The 27,195-nt window shown below is 34.3% G+C and overlaps 1 protein-coding gene and 1 pseudogene across 1 annotated transcript in view; one reads left to right on the top strand and one right to left on the bottom strand.

The window, feature by feature from the left end:
- LOC136409892 (antichymotrypsin-2-like) overlaps positions 1-1,662 on the top strand; it is a 96,712-nt gene extending 95,050 nt beyond the window's left edge. The window contains exon 4 of the mRNA XM_066391733.1: positions 1,362-1,662. Coding sequence (XP_066247830.1) covers positions 1,362-1,543 — 182 coding nt within the window. The 3' untranslated portion in view covers positions 1,544-1,662. The remainder of the gene's footprint in view (positions 1-1,361) is intronic.
- An 8,685-nt stretch (positions 1,663-10,347) lies between these two features.
- Positions 10,348-14,568, bottom strand: LOC136410067 (uncharacterized; annotated as a pseudogene).
- Between the last annotated feature and the right edge of the window lie 12,627 nt (positions 14,569-27,195).

Genomic DNA, 27,195 nt, shown 5'->3' with positions numbered 1-27,195 from the left:
TTTATGATACCCTTTCGGCATAGTTTATTGCCAATATTTGGCATTCCTGAAAATGTCTGATTGTTTTCAGACAACAGCTATTTCAACTGCTCCGGTTCTTATTGGATTTTGCACAACTTTTTTTTGTTTTCTACAGATCTAGTTTCTCAAAATTTTGTAACCAGACTGCGCACGCAAGTGTGGGATTCGTCTTTATAAGAATGTTATTTATTAAATGAATTTGTAGATTCTCTGGCACAATCATTGTTTCGAAAAAGAAGCAAAATCATTTCAATTTTTTCTTGAATAGTATAAACCATTTTCGAATAAAACGATAGAGTTTACAGAAGTAAATAAAGTACTGGATTAGTTAAAATTCTTAATGTTTAGTTAGAAATAATAGTTTAAGCCGCATTTCGCGACTTATTTATAAAAACATTCCGTGTTGATTTTGTTACATTCTTAAATAACATCATTTTTAAACCTTAACTTATCAAAAACTGATTACCTAAAATTAAAAATAAGGGAGTCCCTTAAAATGAAAATTGACAGATTCAAGTGTCTTTGTGTTTTCTATATCTTAAGACAGAAAATTTCGGCGGGTCATCCTGTATAAACAAAACATACCAGTATTCATCAAAATAATGAATTTGTCATTCTTATAAAGTCCTGTTAGTAATGTCATTTAAAGTTAAATAATCAACCATAATAGACTCTTAATTAGCAGATCCTCCGACTTTTCCACGGCATAATTTTAGTTTTACTATGATTTGAATGTTTGTCATTCTTAACGTACATTTTGATTATTCATGTTTGTTCAGTTCTGATTCATATGATTTTTACCTGTGAACCCGCCCGCCAATGAAGATCAAATTTCCCTATAACCAAATATAAGAGACAATTATTAAAAGCATTAAGGTTTTGTACTGTAATTATTAAAATCTCCTATTTCAGCGATCGTGGCTTTGGAGTGTAGCTACGTGTCAGTAACATTAAAAAAATTCATCGGCGATCATCCATTCATTGCACTACTGATATTACGAGAAGTTACTCTAAACTCATTAGACAAAGAAGGAGACGGGTACATTGAGCCGCTGGTACTATTTCAAGGAAGAATTACGAAGCCACACATACTATAATGATTTTGTTCAGCATGTCAGATAGCTCTAGTTAATCTACCAATGTTAATCTTAATTTCGCGGAGTAATATCTTGCTTTCGAGTAGTGTTCAATACTTTTTTCACAATTTACCAGATTACGAATCTTTTAATTATACCTAAACTTGTTAAAGTCTTAATAAAAATGCCAATCTTTAGAGATGACGTTTGTTTTATACATTTGGTACGATTTTAGATTATAATTATTGCATTTCTCTATTTCAGCATCGTTTGTACAACTAACATCTGCCGGAAGAAGAACGACAAAAGAATTCATAAGCGATCATCCATTTATTGCAATTCTAAAAATTCGAGAAGTTATTCTGGTCCCATTACATGGAAAGGGAGATGAAAACATTGTACCTCTAGTTCTGTTTCAAGGAAGAATTACTAATCCACACATATAATGAGCACGTCAAGTAACTCCAGTTAATCTACCTATAATTACATAAATTACATCATGAAGTTCCATGAAGTCCTCTAAGCCCACGACGCCAACATCGCTCCTGCTGACCATAGCATATTTTAATTATAAATAGCGATAGGACTATTGTAAACAGGATTATTACTGTTATTATTATACCGCTGTTAGTCCGGTCTTTAGTGCTAGTACAGTATTGTCGAAATAAATAGTTGAAAGTGATTAAATTCGGAATTTTTGTTTTTAAAAAGTGATCTCCCATATAAGTAGATATAACTCATGCAGATTGAAATTCTACATACATATACAGTGCGGCCAATGTATCTTGAGACACTATAAATTCTCAACAACGGCGTATTTTTAAATCAAACGTTCAATTTAAGGTTATTTACTTTTTTTAGGGATGACAAAATAGCAATTTTCATTTTTTTATTTAAACAGCGTTTTCTAGGTTATTTGAAGGTGATCTTTATTTTTCGTACTGGCAATGTATAGTTTCTATTATAAATTCAAATGTTTCTGACAGAGACAAATAACTTTTACTTCAAACATTTTTTATGCAAGCATAAGTTAAGCAAGTTTGGGTATTACCAAAAAATAATTTAAATATATATTCAGTAATAATTATTTTTTATTGTGAATGTTAATAGTCGATCGAAAATTATTTACATTTTTTGAATTGGTATAAGTTTTTTGTAATTTTAAGTCAGTCTTTTTTAAGATTACAATTTATACGGAGTTTCAGCTTGGTGACTATTATTGTAGTATCAGGTTTTGATACTAGCGTAGATATAGGGTGGTACTTATATCTATCAAAGAAGTCATAGTTCAGGAAAAAGGATTATGAATTTGCGAATGCAGACACGGTTTTTGAGTCGCCAGCGAATAATCAAACCAAGAATAGCCCCTTGTATTTTTTTGGGGGGGGATGCGACTTTGGAGGAAAAATCCTGTCGGTAAAACGATAATGGAACCCGTACTACCAGTTTATGTAGGGTTTCACCTACTAAAAAAACTCTGTTTGTAAAGGATTTCGGGCACGGGCTCGAAATCCTCTATCGTGCTTTTAGGCCACTTTTGTGTTTGTCTTCAGATAACAGAGTAAAGCGGGACTATCGTTTTTTACTTTCTTATCGGTCTAGGCCTCCTTCTTGCCTTTCACGGGAGATTGAGTTATCTCCTGGAACTATGGTTTCAGTCACCCCACCGACAGGAATCTTCTTCCCTCTTCTACCCTTCTGGGCGCTTCTTTTGTCGTCAGCTTTGTTTCTTTTAAGTTACTTGTTTGCGATAATAAGTCTGAAATACCAGAAGGTTCTCCCTTTCATCATTGCAATGGTTCCTTGGCAATTTGTCTTCCTTTTCTTCCAAGTCTTTTGACTTGTTTGGTCCTATGTCGGTAGATCCCATTTCTCATCCGTTATCCAGCAATTGATGCCTAGGTCTTTTGTAGAGAATGGCATTTTCCGGACCGTAGTCTGTTGCCTTTCTGATCAACTCATTTGGATGTTCCTCGATTACTTGGAACGTCTTGATTGTATGGCCTTTGATGTCGTCAGTCATTGGTCTGTGGTTGAGATCTCTTTTATGATTTCGTCGCTAACGTACCAAGGAGTGCCCAGAGTCGTTCTCGGAGCAATGTTTTCTACTGTCTAAAGACTCTTTAAATACATCCTAGCTGCATAACCCCATGCCGTTGGTGCATATGTTAGCTATGGTTGAATGACTGTTTTGATGAGCGTGATCTTTTTCTTCAGAGGCAGTTTCGACTTCCTACTTATTATAGGATATTTTGCCCTTGTCATTCTTGCCTTTTTTCTTCTTTTGTTACATGCTGCTGCCACATAAGTCTCCATGTCCACGCTCAAGTACGTTTCTTTTTGGTCCATGGTGTTGTGAGACGTTACGTGTTAACATGATAGATGGCCAAGAGCCGACTACTGCCCTTTCTAACCAGGGGTATGCCTATGAGGGTGGCCTCTTAGGAATAGTACTTAAGAGCTTCGGATGGCGGGAGTCGCTCTCTTTACATGACTCTCGTATCGGTACCTCATTGCCGTCAATGCTGTCGCGTCCTGCTTCCGACTTGTAACTATTGTAACACTCCGGGCATAAACCTACATTTATAATCTTAATGCTTTGTTTCGTATCGTATTAACGTAATTAGTGCAGTAAACGTGTAGTCAAAGTGTTCACGAGTGTTACTACCCATGAGTCCCGCAATCACGTACAATATTCACGAGAGTGGTCACTCGCGCCAATCAAGGAACGAGACCCCTATCCCCGAACAAAAATCACGGCCATTTAGACATTTTATTTAACAATTTTCTTAAGATAAATAACGTTTGTAAGTAATTTTACAAAACCGAAAAGAAATCTGTTATAGATTTATATAGGCCACGGGCTTCCTGAGATCCTGCCTAATAGTAGTGACTGCTTCACTAAGCACCAACGAAGTAATTCACTTACGCTAGTGTGATGTCTTTTTTATCGAAGGACCAGACGGTTTACCGTCATGAATTGATGGGGTTCAAAGGTCTCAAGAGTAAATGAAACACTGTCGCACTAATAAACACTACATTTACCTACATGATAGTTCTAATACAGAGACAGAGAAGAGAACAAGAATCGTAATCACAAAACTAAGCACGGGTTGCACGAGATCTGGTATTGTGGTGTATATCGCGAAATAAGTTCTTTGTGACTTTTCTTGGAGAGCTTTCTTTTTAGAGTGCGTTTGGATGCAGACTTCCGAGCCCTTCAAAAGGGACACCCCCTCTTTTCCTGGTGGGAGACTTAGGACCTTCGACCCTCTTTTCCAACTACACCCGTTGCCACCTTCAGCTTCTTTTTACAACGAGAGATCGGAAATTCCAATATGGTTTATGACCGCTCTTTTTTAGTCATAAGCCCGAAATGCAGTGACACAAATGGTCGGGTCTTATGACTGTATCTGTAGTTCGGCACGTAATGGTCGATTGAACATCGGTCGGTGTATTTTTTATTTTTACTGTCGAATTGCTTGGGTCCAATAATTCATTTGGGGTATTTTTATATTGGGAAATTCCCAACAAGATTTTTGCTTCTTTGAAATCGTCTACTTATGGATAGCTTTGTTGCGAAGGTTACAGAGCAAAAATACTTGATGTGATGCCACATTTTTTCAATTGTCCATTTTATGCAAGTATTAAAAGATGAAATCGCTTCACTGTGTTTAACATTTGAATGAATGTCTTCTTCATTTGAGTTGGATCCTTCATCTTCTTTTGAACCTATTTCAATTTTATTGATCATATCAGTATCTCTCAAAAAAATTTGGGTTTCATTCCTTCCTGTTGCCCATTCTTCTAGCTCTTCAGTTGAAAGTTTTTCTTCACTGATTTGCTTACTTAAGTTGTCTGTGTCATTTATTTCAGTCCGAAATGATTTCAGTCTCTTTGCCAAAAACGACAAAGGTATCTTATCTTTTTCATTAGAAGATTCATTTTCAAGCTACGGTAGCAACCTCTTCCATGACTTTTTCAACAACTTAGTGCTAACAGGATGTCAAGTTTCATCTAGTGAATAAACCACATTCTTCAAACTAATATTTTTCAGTGTTGTGGGAATATCGGTTTCCGAATCTACGACGGTTTTAAACAATTTTTTTCGATTCTGGATCTTACCGGCTTGGATTACATGTTGATCCATAGACTGGATTAAGGGCGTGCAATTAGGAAGTATGTACATAACAGCTATATTTTTCTCATTGCTCACTAAATCATTGGGATGATCCCTGGAATGTTATCTAAAATCAAAATTGCTTTTTAAGATAAATTTAACTCAGTTCATTTTTTTTCCACTAAGGGCACAAATTCAGTATGAAACCATTCACGAAAAATATTTTTTGTCATCCAACCTTTTTTTTACCTTTATAACAAATTGTGGAACAAAGTTTGGGAAGGCTCTAGAATTATTTATTTTTCCAATCATAAATAATTTTATTTTGTGACTATCTGAAGTATTAGCGCAAGGCATAAACGTTATTCTCTCTTTACAAATTTTTCACCCAGGCGTAGATTTTTCGCTGCCATGAGCCAACGTTTTGTGGGGTAGTAATGTCCAAAACAAAACATTTTTATCTGCATTGTAAAATTGATTCAACGTAAGATTCAATTCATTAATTTTATGCACTAGTTTCGCCTTCAATGGTTCTACTGCGTCAACGTTGCTAGAAAGCGATTCTCCACAATGCTTAATTGTCTGATACCAAATATGTCTTTAAAATTTTGAAGTCATCCAGAATTTGCATTAATATTTTCATTTTGAGGTAGTAATTAGCAATGAAAGAATTTGGCTTTTTCACATAATACGTCGCCAGACAAAGGAGTCCCTGAAATGTATATAGTACATACAAATTTACTTACACATTCATTGCCTAGAACGTCTGACAGGCGATCTTGTCTATTTGAAATATAATGATAAATATGTTAAGTGACATAAAAAAATGATCATCTAGTATATGACTTCTAATTTCAACAATTATTTGTGTAGACATTCTTTAAGACTCCTAAAAAAATGATGAAAATTTGAACCATATCGGAGCAGTTTTTCTTGCAGGTATTATTTTGTTACAAAAATAAGTTAGTCTGCATTAGTATACATTTAGTATATAATTTACACTCATTTAGCGTTATTTGGTAATCTGTAGTGTTTTATTTTTCAATTTTTATCGAAGTATTATTATGCCTTCCATACGAAGATATATTAATTTTCATCAAGTTTCTGAATTTGAAAGAGGTCGAATAGTCCGTATGAGACAGGTTGGATTGGCAATTCGGAAAATGGCCTGAAGACTACACAGATCGGTGCACACAATAACAAAATGTTGTCATGCATGGTTCATAAAAGAGCGCCAACGACGAACTAAGGGTACAGAACACCGTGCAAGAAGGACAGAACGTCAAGATCGTTATTTATGGTTGCTAGCAATAAGAGACCGCTTTGTCACTACAAACGTCGTTACTAATCAGTGGTTTCATATGTATAAAAAGGTGATTCACACGCGAACGGTCTATCGCAGAATAAGATCCTTTGGACTTTTTTCTTTTAGACCACATTTAGCCCTACTTTTGACGAGACATCACCGTCAACCCCATCTAGAATGGTGCAGAGAACAACTGCATTGGAATGTTCAGGGGAATAATGTAGTGTTTAGTGACGAATTTCGATTTTATGTAGGTGGTCATGATGGTCGCACTAGGGTTAGAAAACGTCGTGGAGAAAACCGTAATTCCGAGTTTTTTGTCAAGAGGCACGTTCACTGCACTGTGGGAATTATGGTTTTGGGGTGCTATTTCTTATGGAAGCAGGTCACCTCTAGTCTTCATATGAGGTAGTATGACAGCCCAACGCTATATTCGAGAAGTCGTAGATCCTTATTTGCTACCTTATCTAAGAACTCTTGAAGTCCTTGTTTCCCAACTAAACAATGCACGTCCACATGTCGCCAGGGTTTCCTTACATCATTTGGAGGAACGTCAAGTTTGATTATTGCCATGGCCCCTAAGGTCCTCCGACTTATCGCCCATTAAACATGTATGGGATATGATGGGTCGATGATTGAGATCGTTGCCAGTACAGTTATTGACCATGGAAGCACTAATGCATCAGATCCAGATAGCATGGAATGAATTGCCTCAGAAGGAAATCGATTATTTGATCAAATCAATGCCGAAGGGACTAAATGAATGGGTACAAAATTGAGGTGAATTCATACATTATTAGCTCCAACAACTAAGCTCCTGCATAAAACCTTTAATTTTTTCATCAATTCTATAAATTAGCAGCAATAATAAAACTATACAAAAGAAAGTTAATCTGATCATTATATCTGGGCGTTCCTTTTTCTATGTTACTTAATATAAATTTAGATTGGTATGCCAGTGTAATCTGACGATTTGTAGTGGTATGGTGTATCAACTTATAGTTTTGATTTAAAAGAATCTTCTAAATTGTTTTTCTGGTGTTTTGAATATGCCTTGCCCCCCAAAATTTTCAAAAAAAGAAAAAAAACTGCCCGCGAAAATTACTAAAGTTAAGGAATATTATTTACAAGAAAAGTCAAATAGTAAGTTCCCATTTATTGAAATAAATAGGGTCTTTCCCCGTCTCTAGGCTATATAATTGATCTACTTAAAAAATTCTCTTAAGACTTTTACGGTTACCGAACTGAATTACACTTTACAGCCGCGATACTGGTAAATTGTTTTCTGCTTTTAGAAAAAGGTGAGTTGTAACTTTTATATAGTCATATTTTAGTTTCATATATAAAGAAATAATTTTCAATTTACGTTTACAGAAAATAGGAGATAATCCAGGGCTATCTAAAAGAATTAAATATGATGAATTTAAACGAGGGTTAACTGATGAAAAGTTATTAAAGTTTTTAGAAGACTCAGATAAAGAAGATCCGTTTGCAAATGATAGTGAGGATGATCCTGATTACCATACATTCAGAGCGATTGAAACGAATCAGATCAAAAACAGGAAACTGATTTACGACTTCATACTCCAACACTTCAATCCCCTTCTCCATCATCTTTACCTTTAGGATTACGGCAACATGATTCAAATGATGCTGACTTGGCAGACTGGAGCAATGCTGAGGTTCCATCTCGAGCATATCCGTTTACGATGCAAGCAGGTTTGCTGGTAGATGTGAACAATTCTGCAGAACCTATAGATTATTTTAATCTTTTAGTGACAGACGAATGGATTGATATGCTCTGCACCCGAGTAAACAATCATGCAATTGACCTTATTGCACTGAGTGACGGAGAAGAACCAAGAATTGCGCGATGGATTGATATTACACCTACGGAAATGAGGAAATTTTTAGAACTACTATTTCACATGCGAATAATAAAATTGAACAGAATAAACAACTATTGGAAGAAACATTATATGTTTAATTTTCAGTGTTTTTCTTTTTTTATGAACCGTAATTGTTTTTTTATTATTTTAAGAACCTTGCAGTTTGGAGACAGAAATAATCAAGAGTCTCGGACTCAGTATGGGAAAATTAAACGTCTTGTAGACGCTTTTAACAATAAAATAAATGAGATTTATTATCCAAAAAGAGAATTATCCAATGATGAGTCCATGGTTTTGTGGCTAGGCCTATTAAGCTTTTGCCAGTACGTGAATGGAAAAAGGCACAAATGGTATCAAACTTTATCAACTGTGTGAATCAAATGGTACTGCGTTAAAGATAATCGTGTATACAGGATCATCTAATCACGAGCTATCTGGGACTGGACATACGGAAAAAATCCTATTCATTCTTATGACAGACTATCTAAATAATGAACATTCGCTATTCATGGATAACACCGCTCGACAAAATTAAAAAAAATGTTGCCAAGTATTTTTAAATGAATTTAGGGTAATTCAGGTCTGCAGATTTATAAAATAAAAGTTTTTGTTCCAAATTGTCTTTAGTTTTTGAGATAGTAGATATCATAAATTTTAAAGAAATTTAGCCATAACAAGTGATCTCATAAGAGAATACATGCGAAAACTACTTTTCTCGACAATTCTAGTATTGTTTACTTGCTTCTACATGCATATAATTTAATTTAAAAAATTGCGCCCGTATTTTACAGAAATGAGTTCTTCACGAAGAAACTGTTTTAACAATCCCAATATCTTTTGCTACATTTGTGGTGAATACACTGTAAAGAAACAGAAAGAATATCAATGATTTTGTGAGACAAACCTATCGAGCTTATTTTGACGTAGTGCTTGGAGATTAAGACAAATTCTGGGCTCCCCATATAATGTGCAAAATTTGTGTCGAATGTTTACGGCAATAGACAAATCAAAAACGGAAAAGTTTAAAATTTTGTGGGCCAACGGTTTGAAGAGAACCGAAAAACCACCACGACGATTGTTATTTTTGTTTCGTTAATGTAAAAGGTTTTAATAGATACAACAAACACAAATGAGAATATCCTGCGTTAGAATAGACAAGGAGATGTGTACCACATAGCGAAGAGATACCAGCATATGTCATATTGCTTTATTTTCCGCTATCAAAAGACAAGAAATTGAGTACCAGGACTTAGTAATAGCGGTGAATATGAAGTAATACCTTCAAAACAGCAGCAGTTTTCCCAGAAAGAACTGAATGACCTAATACGGAACCTTGGCCTATCTAAGCAAGCATCTGAACTTCTAGCATCCAGGTAAAAAGAAAAGAACAATCTAAAGCCAAATATAAGAATAACAATTTATAGAAAACGTGAGGTGGAACTTGTTTCTTATTTCAATGAAGATGAATAACTTGTTTATTGTAACAACATTCCTGGACTTTTTTGTCAAATGGTAATGCAATTTCGCTCATCCAAAATTATAATGTTCTAAGTAACATAAGATGTGAATTGAGATAAACTGATTTTAAAATATTGGCATCAGTATTTTTTATAAATTAACTTTTTATCTGTAAAACTTTGATGCTATTTTATTCTAATGAATCTGAATAACAAGTTGACGCACTAAAAAATGAAAAAGTATATCATGGTTATACGTATTTTCAAAGATAAGAAACGACTTATAACTTTGATATTCCCAACAAAAACTTTATTTTTCAAATATGAATATCATATAACTTTGTTGCTGTGTAAATTATAAAAAAATAAGATAAAAATGCGAAAAAATAGCACAAAACAGAAAATTTAACTAAAGTAATATTATAGTTAAAAAAAAAACAAAACTGAACAAAAATTCTTCATCGGTGCTGAAGTATACCTAGTTTATTTTTTTCTTCTTGGATATATTATTTTGAAGAAGTATAGCTTTATAATATTGTGTATCAACTTCCGGCATCCATCGAACCATTGATCGTAGGGCGTCAATCTTATTTTGAGGCAATACAGTTTCTGTTATATCCTTTTTTAGAACTACAAGAAAATTTCATCATTATTTTGGTCAGCAGTATCGTGTGTGGCTCTAACGTTTCTTCTGGGTCTTAAATTAACTAACTTAAAGTTGAGTTTGAGGAAAGACATTTTATATTTTATTTGAAAAAAACATTTTGAAATCTCCAAGCATGCTATTTTGGAAAAAGGTACTTCTTTATAATTCATTTTCACGGAATGTGAATTAAAATTTAAAAAATCATCTGCCGTCATTTGAATTATTTTATACGGTTTTCGCGTCTTCACCTTAACCAACAGTCTTCAGAAGGACAATGGTGAAAATATTGCGATTTCATTAAATATGTTTCAACGATGTTGTAAACGGTATCCACTTCCTGAGTGCAGGAATGTCGAGGTACAAAAACCTCATGGTAATTTTTTTAACATTCGAAAACTTTGCATAAGATGAGCCATTGCAAAACTGATCCAAATTATTTTTTTTTTTTGAGGCACACAGCTGTCGCTCCAGAGAATGAATTCTTCGATATTAGGGTATTCCTGCAGGACACGAGTTAATATTTTGTATATGGCGCATGCAATATCATTACTGGTTTTTCCTCTTAAAATCTCCGACCAAACAGTGCAGTATATCTCCTTCGTTTTAAATAGATGAGCCGTCATGTTGTAAACATTAAGTTTCGACTTGTAAAAAAAAATATTTCAGCTTTAGAGCAACTTAATACGTTTTCAAGATCGAAGCATAGCACTGGAATGTCACCTTCTCCATCCTTTTTTCTTTCTTCGCTCATAGCTTTTTTCTCTGTAAGGTGTTTCTTATATTCATTGTTAAGCTCTTTCGATATATTCTTGTCCTTTCTTTTTATATTAATCTCTGTATACAGAGTCATTCACGGTGAAGTAGGAAATTCCCAAATCTCTTTGTGCAGATGATATTGACGCATGTGAAAAAGTCTGAAAATACGCGAGCACGTTGGTCTTATTCTCTTCAGAATTGGTAACTGGTGTTGGTAGTTTTCTTTGGGAATGAATGCAACTATATTCGCGAAAATTCTTTTCAAATCTTCGGAATTTTTTTTCCATCATTGGAGGCAAGTAGGGATATTTTTCATTAAATTTTCTACATGTTCTTAACGTCAATCTGTCGCACTCACCGTGAATGTAAAATAAATTTAATATATCACTATTTGAATATTCAAAAATCATTTCTAATCTCAAGAAATTTCTAATCCAATGCTTAATTAATAATATGGAGAATATTGCAAAAAATCAATTGCTTATTTATAATGCTTCCATAGTAACCTATAGCCTCCTCCTAATAAAATCAACTAATAATTGGTACCTTTTACTCTCAAAAACTCTAGTTTTTGCAAATATCTCAAAAACGACTGAAAATAACTGTATCGATGTATAATAATTTTCGATAGAGAATTTATTGATCTTTCATATGCCATCCAAAAATATAGAATGTTCTATTTAAGATTATGATTTAACACTCACATTTATATCGTTCCGATATCGCATTAATTTTTCCACGCCCTGTATGTAAATACAAAAAATTTATAATGCTACAAAATAAAAATAACTAATAAGAGTCTGTAGCTCAAATTTCAGCGCTCTAGCTATGATAGTTAAAAAGATATGTACTTTTTAATTTAGAGCTATTTGTTGCCAAATCAGCCAAAAAAAATCTTTATTTTGACAACGGTTCATCATAGCTATGGCATATGGTGCATAAACTGGGGTTTAAATCTTTTGGGCAATTCGAAAATTTAATAAAATACTGTCTGTCCCATTTAAAATAACAAAGTTGTGTTCAGTTATACATACATCTGGCAACGTCGCAATGATACCAACATTTTAATTGAATAGATCAAATTCCATTACATTGGTATCCAAAATTTCAGATTAGCTATATTACAACCCCGTAAACTTTTAATAGGACACTCACCGTGAATGACATGAAGTATAATATTGAAATATATAAAATATTGAACATATAAGTCACAACGATCTTTCTTAGGTTTGTTAATACTTATATTAAATTCTTTACAAAAAATGTTTCTATATATACAAAATTTGACAGTAACACATTCTTTTTCGGACGAAAATTTTGTATAAGTCATACATTTTTGTATTGATAAGTTCCCTTTCAGGTACTCTTTGTTCATTTTCTCTCGACAATAATGCGATTGAATTTTAGGAAACATGTTAATATGTTCCTTTACGAGTTTTGCATTCTCACCAGAAGTAAACTGTTTATTTGTGAATTCGTGGTGCCAAGATGTTGATTAAACGTGGCCTAATTCTTGATACGTCTAGTTAGCAATGGACTGGATGCTTGTGAAGGACCACTCTGAGTTCGCGGTCTCGGAGACACCGTGTTCGTGCAAATGAAGAAAACAAAAAAACCCTTTTAACTGTAACTAAGGTTAATTGTTCACCAACAAATCCGTGCAATTTAGCAAAGGAGCAACAATTTTCCATGATAACTTACTAGTGTACTAGTTAACCGTGTATAGGAACCGTGAGTAAGGTATTCGCGTGCGAGTAACGTACAAGGTACGGAGTTAAGAGTCGACGGAGACGCACAAGAAGAGATCGATTTTTCTTCTTGCAAAATCTTAAATACTAAAGTTAGTGATAAGCGTACATAGATGTACCAAAAACCAGGAAGTCATCATCGGCACTTCTTCTAGATCTGTCCTTGTAACTTGTCTAACTTTAACAATATAATTGGGTTTTATTGGAGGGCGGTTAAGACCAGAATCGAGAACGTGTCTAACTTCTAATACACACAAAAGATCGACGAGAAGTTTTATTACACAGTTAGTTTAAGTTCAAACGAAATGCGTACCAACATCTGGTCATACGGGCAAAGTGGCAAAAAAAAGTGCAATATTCATAGGTGTAGCACACGGGTTCCTTACATATTAATCACAGATTTAATTCTAGGTTTATGCAGAATACAACTTATCGAACTGATAGATTAAATCAATTATTGGACATTCTATCCTCTACATAAGCCTTAACAGTGGACTTTTTTACGATTACCCTGTTTTTTTGATCGTGATGTATTCGAAATTGTTTTATTCTTATGAACAGTGTAGACTTATAGACAAAGTTCCGCTATAGAACAATTTACACACCTGGATCTTGTCGTTTTCCACAATAAAAAAATATTTCAAACAGTTGTTTTTCCTAGAATTACTAGAAGTGTTGGAGTCTTCAGGGAAAGACGTTCTGACACCAGGTACTATTTTATACGTGGATACCGCTACGAAAAATCAGGATGATGGTTTAGAAAAAACACTACCGTTAACGTCAACAAAGTCTATAATTAGAAGGAATGATGACTATCTGTACATGAGGCGTTCGAATATCAAGTCAAGGTATTGTTCGATTTTGGAGGAATACTCAATCTAAGTTTACATCTCGAGTTCCACTCTAAATCTATCAAAAAAGGAAAACAGGGAAAATAAACAGAATTTAGTATTTGCCCATTTTGTTCTGATTGATCAATCAGAACACAGATTTGGTAGCTTCCCACGAATTTGTGATTTTTAGATTAAATGAAAAGAAACAGACCTTAAAAGGTTTTTTCAATTAACGTCTTAACACATGCGACTCTGCAAAGGGCCAAATTACTGATAACGACTGACAAGTGGCGACAGAGTCACGGTGAGTTAAGAGTGCTTGAGAATATTTTTACCTATTTGTTTTCACAGTAAAACCAAAATGTCCCACAAGTTGAGCGATTTATGAATGTTGGTTATCGGTTAGATTCGAATAAGGTATAACAGGTGGTTTGGATGGGTATCCAACAGAAGCATTTCCTTTCCTACACCTTTCGGGAACAATCATTGATGTTATATTTAAGATAAACAATTTCATTTCTTGTGCGCTTAATTTGTAGTAGTCGGAGAAAATTTTCTCTCTGCTCATTACTCACTTTTCGAGCGCATTTCAAACTGCATCCATGGACTCAACCTCTTTTAATTTTTATTTCCCTTACATGAACTAATTTTTTCTGAACTGAAATATACTCTTGTCCCCGATCATAACATTCTTTTCTAAGATTACTTTTCCACATTTTCGGGTTTCATTCCTTTATTAGTGTTGGAAAAACACTCAACATTGTCTATAGGTGATATAAATCTATTTGTTCAAAGAAAATAACCCCAATGCCATTTACAGTATAGATAACCAATGAGACTAATTTATTGCTTAGAAAAAATAAATTAGTAATTAATTTTCTCTTTATGATGACACAGTGGGAAGAAAAAAGGGCAGACGACCTGAGCCTCTTCAAAAACACAAAACAGATCTCTCTCACACTTGCTCGTTCTTGGTTGACAACCCTAGTAAGGTCTCAATTACTCGCCTTTACCACTAATAGATAACGATTCTCTCAAAACTTAACAAAAGCCGAAAATTTCGAAGAGTTTTAGTAATCGGTGGTCACTTGTTTTTTTTTCGCAGTAGCGTAGTACTATTTTAGAAATTTAGTTTAAATGTGCAGTGTATGTATATCGTTTTGTTTAATAAACTTAGAGTATAATCTAGCACCAAGCGCCTTTCTTGTGACCGTTCACAGCAGTATAAGCTTTGATCCTTAGTAAAATCATTTAAGGTATAAAAACATACAAATCAACTGTTAGCATTGTCTTTTAACTCTGCCTCCCTTGTATTTGGGGTGAGACATCTAGTACAGATAAACTCATCCCGATCATGTAACTAACTTTTTAGCTTGTTTTTTGGGTGGCTCTTCGCAGTCCATCTTTTTTACGCTGAGGCTTCTCTTCTTGTAGAATTTCAATTATCTTTACTGCGCTTTGTTCTGTTAAATCTCTTCCTCTATTATAATTGATATCAATGTCATTCTATGTTTTAAACTTTTCATTTTCTTTCTACTCACAAAACACAGCGTCTATGAATGTATTACAACATGGTTTTGAAATATCTATGTTCTGAAGAATTCGAATGTTATTGTGATTATTTAACCAGAGACATTGTATTCTTCACATCCGGGGCCTTCGTACTCTTTCTCATTTCCTCTATACCCATAGTTAGATTTGGTTTTATGCAAATTTGCTTTTTAAAAAACTTTATTACATAAATTGAAGTGAGTACACTGAAGTAAATTTAATGACTAATTTGCATCTGGGCGATCTAATATTTATAATTAAAGAAACTGCTGAGCTAGATTCAGCTACGTCGTACAAGATGCGCCATTAAGAAATAACAAAAATCATGGAAGTGACCATATATGTAATTCCATCCTGTCGTTTTAAGATTTTTGCCGGAGGTATGTCATCATCTAAGTTAGAAGCACTTTTTTTTTCTTTTTTTTTTTTTTTATCGAGGAAAAATCTTCAAAAGACATCCAGCCTGTTGTTTCGACGGCTGGATAGTGTGGGATTCGCCTACTGCGCCTACCCACTTAAAAACCTCGAAATTTCCACGTACCCTACGCCGACCCGGAACTTTCCCGAGGGATAAAACGTCGATGATGGCGGAGGTTTCGGTGTTTTACGATTTTTTTTTCCCGACACGATAGCTTGAAAAACATTTTTTTTTTCGACGGAGAGAAAACGAAAAAAAGCGATTTCATTTTACTGTCCCCTCTTATTTTTTGCAAGTTCTTCCGTCCATCAGAGCCAGAAATTTTTTTTTTTTTTATCGTCAACCACAATTGTACGATGCCTGGATTAATGTCAAAAGAATTCGCAAATGAAACCCTTTTATCTGATCAATTTGGTTGCATATGTTTTTACGGTGAAATTTTGTAATAAGTCTATTTTTCAATCTATTTTTTTATTCTTGAAAGAGGGCGGAAGATATTTTCCCTCTTTATCCTTTAGATTTACGCTTTTCCGAGTACCATCAAAGGACTAAGCTACACGGGAGGCGCGTTCCATCCTCTCTTTTTCTTTGACAATTTCGGAAATGGCGTGGCTGCATTTATTCCATTTTTCTTTCGATTCGAGCATTGCCTCGATTAAATTCTTCGGAGTTAGTGCGTTCACGCACGTTCGCAACTCGTGTCTCAGAGTATTGAAAACGGAACATCGAAAAATGCAGTGTTCTGCGGTGTCCTCGACTCCGCAAGTACTGCATTCCGGCTCCGTTTTTCCAATGCGGTGCGTGAAAGCTCTAAAACTTCCGTGCCCGCTCAGTGCCTGAGTTAGGTAATAATTCAAGCGCTTGTGTTTACACGAGACCCAGATGTCAAGATCAGGGATTAATTTCTTAGTCCACTGACTCTTTTCTTCCAGGTTCGTCCAGCGTTCCTGCCATTTCCGAATGGTTTCTTTTCTGGTGGCTTTTCTATCCTCCCCTGTGACCCTTGGAAGAGCGCTGAGTTGCATCCTTTCTTCCAGTAATAGGTCGAGGGGAGGAATGCCCGCTAGGACTTGCACTCCTTCGTAGGATACAGTACGATACGCACAGATGACCCTCAGCAGCGCTTTTCTTTGTACACTCAGCATCATGTGTGCGTACTTTTTGATCCTCCCCATCCACCCCCAAATCGGGGCGGAGTTAGAAGCACTGGATTGATGAGGTAAGACGCAAAATAAATTGATATATTTTCCTCTAATTTTAATGAATGTCCTGTAAATAAAAAGTTTTATAATTGTATTTAAAATATATATAAAACGAAAATTTATAAAAATTACCCTTTTAACTTACCTTTTTTTCCCTAGGGTTAATTCCGGAATATATTATTTATCTTTATTGGAGTCGTATCCATCATAACAGCTGCTGGTATCACTAGATTCCATTTTCCGGTAATAACAGTTATTAATAATCGCATTCGTTAAGCATACGTCAGTTCAATAATTACTTTTTACGCATTGTCTGTAACTTGTTTGAGATTGTAATATAGACAGAGACAGTAATATAGCAGCATAACCTATAAAATTTTTCCCTCCCAGTTCTATAACAATATTACAAAGATGTATGTTGTAACATAGAACTCTGTATTATTAGTTTGTGCAATAACCTAGTGTAACAAAATTGTATAGGGTTCTATGTCTATCCATGAACATACATATACCTTTGTAATGGCAGACAAAAGTTATAAGATAACATACACTTTTGGTTTTTTCCTTCTAGTATTTTTTGTAAGCATTATATTTATACGAAACAAAGTTCTAAGTATACCTTAGGAACATACAATCTTGTAATAATACAAAAACCATTTTTTTCATTTTTATAACATAGAAACTTGTAATTTTGGATGAGCGATTTGTCCCAGATGATTGGCGACTATTCATAGATAGTTCCAGTAGAAGCTTGAAGTGTTTTTTGCTGCACAATGGTAACCAATATGCTTCGATTCCTATCGCCCACTCAACGAAACATAAAGAAGAATATGGAAACATTATTCATTATTGCAGAAACTCTGCTATAATGAGCATCAGTTTTTTATTTGTGTGGATCTGAAAATGTTGAATTTCTTGCTTGAACAGCAAAGTAGGTGTATCAAATACCCGCGTCGTTGTACCGACAGACTGCTAGAGACAGAAGCACCGGCTCTTAAGATTCCACTCTGGATCCTGATGATCATAGATATAAATCTTAACCGGTTTCGCTAATTAGTCTGATTTGGACTTACCCTTAATTGGATAAGTCGGAGCACGGGTCGAAAGGAGGGTTCTCTCTCTTCAATAATCATGAAGATTACGTAGACAAGCAACGACGCTGTACTATTAGCTAGGTTGGAGCAGCACAAGTGATTGACAACATTAGTCGTTATCGAGAAGTAACGTGGACGAGTGACCAAGTAGAAGTGAAGTTGAAAACCATGAGAAGCATTAAAGGAAGAAAAGGACGATAGGACACGCAAGAGCAAAAAAAAGACAGCATTAAGGGGTCTAAAACAGAATATCAACAGCCCCCCTGCGATCACACTATCGGCCCACAGAAGTACTACAGAAGGAAATGTTCCGTGACGCAACACTTTGTTTTATCTACTTGTGGGATAGTAGGGCGAAACAAGATTATTGGAATAGGATTAATTGGCCAATAAAACAAAACATGACTGTAGGAATAGCGAATGTCATAAACGAACCATCAGTAAACCGGGGAAAAATAATTTTGCCACCGCTTCACATCAAGTTATGACTAATGAAACAATTTGTTAAGGCTTTGAACAAAGATGTCGATTGCTTCAAATATATTTGTAGATCATATCATAGGCTAAATATGAAAAAGCTAAAGGCGAGTAATACCAGGGCAGATGGGATAAGCATTTGATGGCAAATTATCCAATGTTTGAAGTGACATTTTGTACCTTCTCATCACCGACATTGATCAGGGTCTAATTGGCAATCAAATGGGAAAAAATCAACAAAAGCAACAAAGATATAATTATAAAACAAGATATATACTTCCTAATTAAAATGAATGATAAGCACAATGCAACAAATGCACTAAATCTTCTCAAACAACAGGGCGTAATCATAATATACAAAAGGGAAAAAAACTAACACCACATCAACATATTCACCGAACAATAATCGCAACATCACGTCGTCATACTTGGTAGTGGCTACAGGCTACAGTGACATCACAGAAGAAATGTTCCTGGAATATCTAAAGAAAAGCAAATTGGAAATAAGATTGTGCAAAAGAATTATATCCCGACAACGAGGAGTGCTCACGTTAGTAATACGCTTTATTACCGGAGACCATACCACATATGAAAAACTTATTAATGACAGGACAGTACACTTTCTGGAACGCATATTCAGTATTGTTGAAACTAAACTTCCAGTACCCTGTAGCAAATATAACGTATTCAACCACCGATCAGAAGACTACAAAAAACCAATACAATGCGGTAAATGCTAGGGAAGTCACTTTACAGTCAAATATACCTCACCTCTTTCAATCAAATGTGCCAGTTGCAACTCAAACGATTATGCGGCCTAGAGCATGAAATGCTAAAAGACAATAGCACCTACCTAATGTTAGAGTAAAATGCCTGAATAGGAGAACAGCCAAGGTGTCACAGGCTATTACGACAGACTACAGAATCCACTCTCCTAAAACTACACACGATTACATTGTAAATAAATATAAAAATCAACTGAACAAGATAAGCAACACCAACAGAGAGGAGCTGCTCAAAAAATTACGGAAACAATTTATTGAAGATTTCAACAATGACATCTATGTGTATTTCTTTGGGAACCACATTTATATAATAATGTTTGACATGCTTTGTCTCAATAAAAATTCCCCTACAGAACCTTTTGACCAACTTAAACAAACAACCACGAATACAGAACATTTAACTTAAAACTAATATTAGCGGACTAAATAGGAAAAAACACCTTATATATAATTACATAAAACGAAACAATACTGACTACTCTATATTTGTAAAAACCAAAACTAAACCAGGACAGACATCGACTTACAGAGACTAGCAGTATATCTGCAGATATGGCGATGCAATTGGCAAAGCCAGAGGAGGGGCTACAGTATTACTCAAACCAAACGTTAAATTAGGAAAAACAAATCTCCCAGCGTTGAACAATCCTTTAAATGAATGCCTTCACTTTACTATACCTTACCAAAACAACCTTATCCACATCTTCCTAATATACACACATCCTCAAGCTAACTTAGAACAAAACATAATGATCAAAGCATGCCTGTATAGGTACGCAATCATTGTGGGAGACTTCAACCTTAACAAAATTAAGAAAATACAATTGAATAGACTCCTGGACAATTCAGACTTCATAAAACAATAGACACCGCCGACATTTTTGATACCTAGAAATCAAGACTCAACACCTGACTTATTACTTCACACAGTCAACCTATCAAACATTATAAATAACGTCAAGCCAACAAATGAGCTTGGATTAGACCATTTAGCGATAACCTTTGACATAGATCTTGAACAAATACAACATACGGTTGCAACGAAAATCACTCAAAAACTAAATCTAAATAAAATTGGTATCGGAAAAGTAAAACGACACATAAATAACTACATTGAAACATAGGCAGGAACCTGTTCTATAGAAAACATTCATCAATTATTGACTCTTCCAATAGAAACATTTTTACCTCGGACAAAAAACAACTTTTACCAACATATGCTACCTAAATTCATACTAAGATTGATAAAAGGGAACTATACAGATTATACACGCGCACGCAAGATGATGAACTAAAAAAAAACTTAATGAACTCAACAGAAATGTCAAGATACTGATAGATCAATATAAACAAGACAAATGGCTGGCAGGATGCAAACAAAAAATGTTTATCGCCATCTGTTCGGAAATATTCCCGATAGAACTAGATTGCAGTACCATTCTGCTTCCATAAGGGGGTTCTTGGGTACTGGAATTTCCGCCACTTCTCTTTGGCAAAACTTGCAATTTGGGTGTAGGCATGTTTTGTAGAGCCGGTGTAGTTGCCATAAACTAATAAAAGGCCAATCTAGCTCTTGATCTAAATATTACATTTTAACACGATAAGTAGCAAGTTAGCCGACAATGGTTTCTGAGGAGGACTACACTTATGCCTGGGTTGCTCAGTTTTTGGTATTTAAGAACTGAGTGAAGCTGCCAGGATTCTCTTTTTTCTCATTACTATCGTAAATCAGTCGCATTCTGGTCTATCATATTTTCCGATTTTGTAATTTTGTTTAAATCGGTTTTGTTCTCATATTTTTTTGTCACGGAGAGTTAGTTGAACCACTAATATCGTGTAGTGGCCCAATGTCAAATTGATCTTAATTATTTGCGTATACAGTGTGGTAACCTTAACTAGAATAAATTCGGTATCTACATGGCATTTGATTTTAGCTAAATCGCTTAAAAACCTCAATTTTTATTTCACCCAATACTCTTTTTGATAGTATTCTGATGCTGCAAATGTCAACCCCTTAGCTAGGGTAACAATTACCCTTAAAAGTTTAAATGAAAAGGGGGTTCAAGTGATACATCATTTTAAAGATCTTTTCAACCTGGCTTTATCCAACATATTACTTTTCATCATAGAGCAAAATAATACTAAAAATAAACAACATTTTAAACAATCAACTTATTATTTCCTTTAACTTAATAACCGTTCGAAATGTTCAGCGTTGATTTCTTGGCACAGCTCTAAAAAATGATAAAACTCATTTTTCACAATTTCTAAAGTATTTGGAGTGATTTGCCTAATTTTTTGTCTTATACGTTTTTTGAGTTCGTCAATATCACGTGGTTTCGTATTGTAAACCTTCGATTTCAGATATCCCCATAAAAAAAAATCGAGAGAAGTGAGATCAGGAGATCTCGGCGGTCATTCTATTGAGCCTCTTCTTCCTATCCATCGATTTGGAAAAGTTTCATCTAGGTATAAGCGAACATTCCGAGCAAAATGTGGTAGTGCTCCATCTTGTCGTAACCAAATCCATTCGTCCGACATGTCCGGATTTACTTCACTAAAAAACAAGGGTTCATAACACATTAAGTTAACTTAGACGAATGTTTTTTTTTCAAGACGCGTCCTTATCACCGTTAGAAGTTATGTAGGTCGAAAAATCGAATTTTTCCAAAAAAATTACTCGGAAAATTGAATTTTACACTAATTTCAATACTTTTTCTCAATACTAAAGTGTCTTACGGGACCGTGGAGTGAAAAGGGGTACTGGGTGGGGCAGCTAAAACGGGGTTTTGATGTATTTTTAGAAGTTTTCCAAAGGGTGACATCACTTATATTAAATATTTTCCTTGCACAGAGGTCACGCTAATAAGATAAGATAAGAAAAGGTAAAGGAAGTGTAATGGAAAAATAGCAATAATTAAAGGTTTCGTACAAAAATATTTAATACAAGTGATGTAACTTTTTTGGAAAATTTCTAAAAATATATCAAAACTAACCTGAACTAACCTGAACTACCCTAAAAATACATCAAAATCCCGTTTTAGCTACCCTACCCAGCACCCCTTTTCACTCCACGGTCCCGTAAAACAGGTAAGTGTTGAAAAAATGAAAAGGTGAAGAAGATTCACATTTATTTTGTTAGACAATGTCCTCAGGATGCCAAAAATATATTTTTTTTTCATAAAAATGAAAAAGTACCTAAAGTGTCATGTCCCCGGAAACAAATTAGATAATGTAGGAACTAATTCGTCTTCAAGAAATTCTAAATATTGTTGGTAATTTAAATTTGCATCGAAAAATATTGGTCCTAATATTCGGTTCTCTATGATACCCGCCCAAACATTTATTTTTGCAGGGTATTGCGTGTGGCCTTCTCTCATCCAATAAGGATTCACTGCAGACCAATATGGATAATTTTGTTTATTGACATTGCCATTTAACGTAAAAGTTGCCTCATTAGTAAACAAAATCCATTCCATAGATATTTCTAATTGCTGAACAGCATTTATAACCCTTTCGCAAAATTCAGTTCGTCGATCTCTATCATCCTCAAACAATTCTTGATGTATTTGCATTTTATAAGGCCGAATATTTTCATTTTTCAATATTTTCAAAACGGATGTATTACTGATTAAATTTTTACGAACTGTCTGCTGGTCTAGGGTAATCAGGTTTTCTTCTAGTGCCAAAAGTATGTTAATTTTTGTATCGTTATCAATTTTTTGCGGTCTGTTCCTTGAGGTATTTCTCACATGACCATGATCTCTAAATTTTTTTCTATTTTATTTATGGTCCCTTGGTTAATTAGTGGTAAATCAGGATACTTTTGTCGAAATAATTGAATGACCTTCTTTTGTGTTGGGGCTCTGTCTCCGTATCCAATCATTATTAAAATTTCGATTTTATGAAAGTCAGTTAAGTAAGGCATTATTTGCAATTTTATAACTTCCGTGGAGTACTTTTTCTCTGTATTACATGAAATTAACTAAATTAATTATGTATTGAAGGAATACTCAGATTATTGTGGTATTTCAGAAATATTTCGTAAAAAAATCACAAGTAAATAAACAACATTTAAGTATGAAAACAATTTATTTTTAATAATATTTTGCTCTATGATGAAAACTAATATGTTAGATAAAATCAGGTTGAAAAGATCTTTAAAATGATGTATCACTTGAACCCCCTTTTCATTTAAATTTTTAAGGTTAACTGTCACCCTAGCTAAGGGGTTAACATTTGCAGCATCAGAATACTATCAAAAAGAGTATTGGGTGAAATAAAAATTGACGTGTTTAAGCGATTTTGATAAAAATCAAATGCCATGTAGATACCGAATTTATTCCAGTTGAAGTTATCACATTGTATATTGATATTGTGCAAGTTAGTTAGTAGTGTAGTTATTAAACTTTATTATCGTTAAACGGGTTGTTTATTAATTTTGACCAGAAACCTGTGTTTCTCAAACTGCGACTTCAGGACGGTCCGAGCGTGAGTATGTAGTCAACGATTATCTCGAGCTACGGGTGGATCCAACAAGTAAGATCAACCAAATCAATTACAGTCCTTTCACTCGTGACAAAACACACACTATAAAAAAACAACACTAAAGGCACAATCAATGAAAATGGAAGAGAACCGTACTCAAACAAGGATAAAGCTGATTCGTTTGCCAGACATTTTCAAAGGGCGTTTACAACGTCTACTAACCCTAACTTTGACGAATTAAACTGGACTTAAATAAATGAATGGTACAACAATTACTTCATAAATGAAACGAATCTCTCATATCAACCAATTACCGATGTCAAATATGACAAAGCACTTGTACGCATTAAAAACACAGCACCGGGGAAAGACAACATAAAAAGCAAAATGCTGAAAAATCTAACTAAACAAATGCACGAAATCATACTGAACCTATTTTTCAAATATATCAGAACGAATACGAATCCAGAAACTTGGAAAACGGGAATAATAATACCCATTGCCAAAGCCGGACTAGACAAAACATAAACACAAAACTGCAGACCTATTACACTATTCCCAGTGTTAAGTAAAATATTTGAAAATATCATAAAAATTAGACTTTAACAACTAATTGGATATCACATACCACCAGTGTTGACAAAAAGTTAATTCAACGATTAAAAATAAATTATTAAGGTGTCAATCTTGATTAACTCTAGAACGACAACGTACGTAAAATTTACGTGTGGTTTTATATACAACCATGATTATTTCATTAATGTTTATATTTACGATCCAGGCTCCCGGCAGCGTTCTCTTCACTCTTTTAGTGTTCAGGGAGTTCTTAAAAAAAGTGCGCATAAGTCAATGTTAGTCTATGGTAGCAGTAAATTTAAAGGTCTACACGTATATTTTACGTATAGTTGGTATTAATGGTTAAAGTCTACACGTAGTTTTTACATACATACACTAGGTAAGATCTGCTAGTTAGATCGTTTCCACTCTCCTGTGCGTAGTGTAAATAAGAGATATGTCAATGTTAGGTTTAAGTTAAAAACGGGGTACGAAGAGAGGCTAGATCCGTATGATATGCTCATGGGTACTGCAACCTGGTCAGCGGTATTTCTGGTAAACGTTGGATTTTCGCGGACTTTAGGTTTAGATAAGGGCGGTGTTGAGTTAGCAAAAAATTTAGCTGCTCTCTGTCGAGACTAAAATTTCTCTTTTCCTTTCCAGGTTCACCCTACCTGTATTAAAACTCAGATAGTAATATCGTGAGTGTCTTTCCTTTTTATCAACCCAAAAAACCCTAGACAAACAGAGAAAAAGTCTACATATATGTAATCGGCAAAAACGTTTTTTTTTTGGATTTGTATTTATTGTTTTACCTACAGTATCAGTCAAAAGTAAAGCAACAAATTAAATTATATTAATATCCTTAAAAGAGGTTAAATGGTTCTCAAAATTTTATTACTAAGTTGAATGAATTTATTAATCAATAATAATAATCAACAAAAATTAAAAGACAAGTAACAGTTCTAGTTTAAACTACAAAATATTTCTTACAAAGGTTTCAAAAGTAGAGCAACATATAACTAAATGCATTTATATTTAGATTATATTTAATATTTTGAAGCATAGCCTTTATTTTTTATCACTTCAGCACATCTACGACTCATAGATTCCAATAATGTGATAAGGGTTGATTCTGATATGGAATTCCAAACTCGAACAATAATGTTAAAGAGCTGATCACAATTTTGATATTTTTGTGGATTTTTCTGTCTTACTTTACGGTCAATGATTTCCCAGAGATTCTCTATGGGGTTTAAATCTGGGCTCTGAGCAGGCCATTTCATTACACGAATGCTGCGGTCCGCAAAAAATTGTTTTATCACCTTAGCAGTATGTTTAGGGTCGTTGTCGTGTTGAAATTCCCACGATAATGGCAAATTTTCTTCAGCGAATGGCACCATTGTGTTTCTTATAATTCGTAAATATTGAAATCGGTCCATTATCCCATCAATTTTAATCAGTGGACTCACGCCAATTCCCGAAAAACATCCTCACACCATCACATTTCCTCCTCCATGTTTTATGGTGCCACGAGTGTATTTTGGATCAAACTTCTTGTTAACAGGACGACGTACCCAGCAAATACCATCACTTGAATGCAAGTTAAATTTGCTGTCGTCGGAAAAAAAGCATTGTTTTCCATTTTTCTACTGTCCAATTAATGTGCTCTTCAGCGAATTTCAGCCGAAATCGTCTATTTTTCGCAGAAATAAATGGTTTTTTGACCGGTTTTCTTCCAAATAGTTTGCGTTCTGTCAGACGTCTTCAAACAGTACTAACAGAAACATCAGCAAGCTCCAACTTTTTTTTCATATCCATTGCAGAGCGAAACGGATCTTCCCGGGACACACTTTCAATTCATTGATCCATTTTTTGGCTGGGTTACTTGGTCATCCAGATTTTGGTCTATTCGCAACAGTTCCTCGAATTGAAAAATGTTTGATTGTACGAGAAACAATATTTCGATTCAATTGCAATTGGTTTGCAATGGTTATTTGTTTCAAACCCGACCGCCACTTTGAAATAATCAAACTTCGGATATCTCTTGACAAACTGCGACCAGAAAGCATTATTTACCGCTAAATTAAACAAAAATAACCAGTATGCAGATTCAGAAATGCACTTGTCACTAATAGAGTGTTAAAATACGATTTTTTTTATTGCTTTACTTTTGGAATGTCTTAAAAGGAATATAAAAAATTATCGGACAGATAAGCAAAATCAACTGGGTTTTTGTACATTATTTAGTATATTTACAAGTGCAGAATCAAAATATATGTATATCATTCCTAAGAAGACTGCCGATTTTCTAGGGACCTATAATTTTTATTTATTGCTTTACTTATGACTGATACTGTACATGTACTGTATTTTTAGTATAACATGAGTAAAGAAAACGATATGAGCTCAAAGAGACCATTGAGTGATACGGATTTAAAAGATATTATCGCAGCGAGTGATTTTAGTGACATAAGCAACATAGATGACAATGATCCAGAAGAAACAGATGCTGATTATGATAGCGATGATGGTATTGTCGATAAAAATTATCTTTTAGACCAAATTGACGAGGAAATATACAGTAGTGGCCAAAAGTAGATGAACACATATTACACACTGCATTTTTAATAATTCATACCACAAGTTTCTATAAATTTTAATATAATTTTTCCACCAAATAACTAATAGAGTGCCTTTTCTAAAGAAATAAATAAATGATGGATTTTTTATCATATATTGTTAATATACATTGAAATACAAAAATAGCTTT

The sequence above is a fragment of the Euwallacea similis genome, chromosome 7 (genome assembly GCF_039881205.1).
Source record: "Euwallacea similis isolate ESF13 chromosome 7, ESF131.1, whole genome shotgun sequence".
Classification (NCBI taxonomy): Eukaryota; Metazoa; Arthropoda; class Insecta; order Coleoptera; family Curculionidae; genus Euwallacea; species Euwallacea similis.
This window is presented reverse-complemented; position numbering and strand designations above follow the sequence as displayed.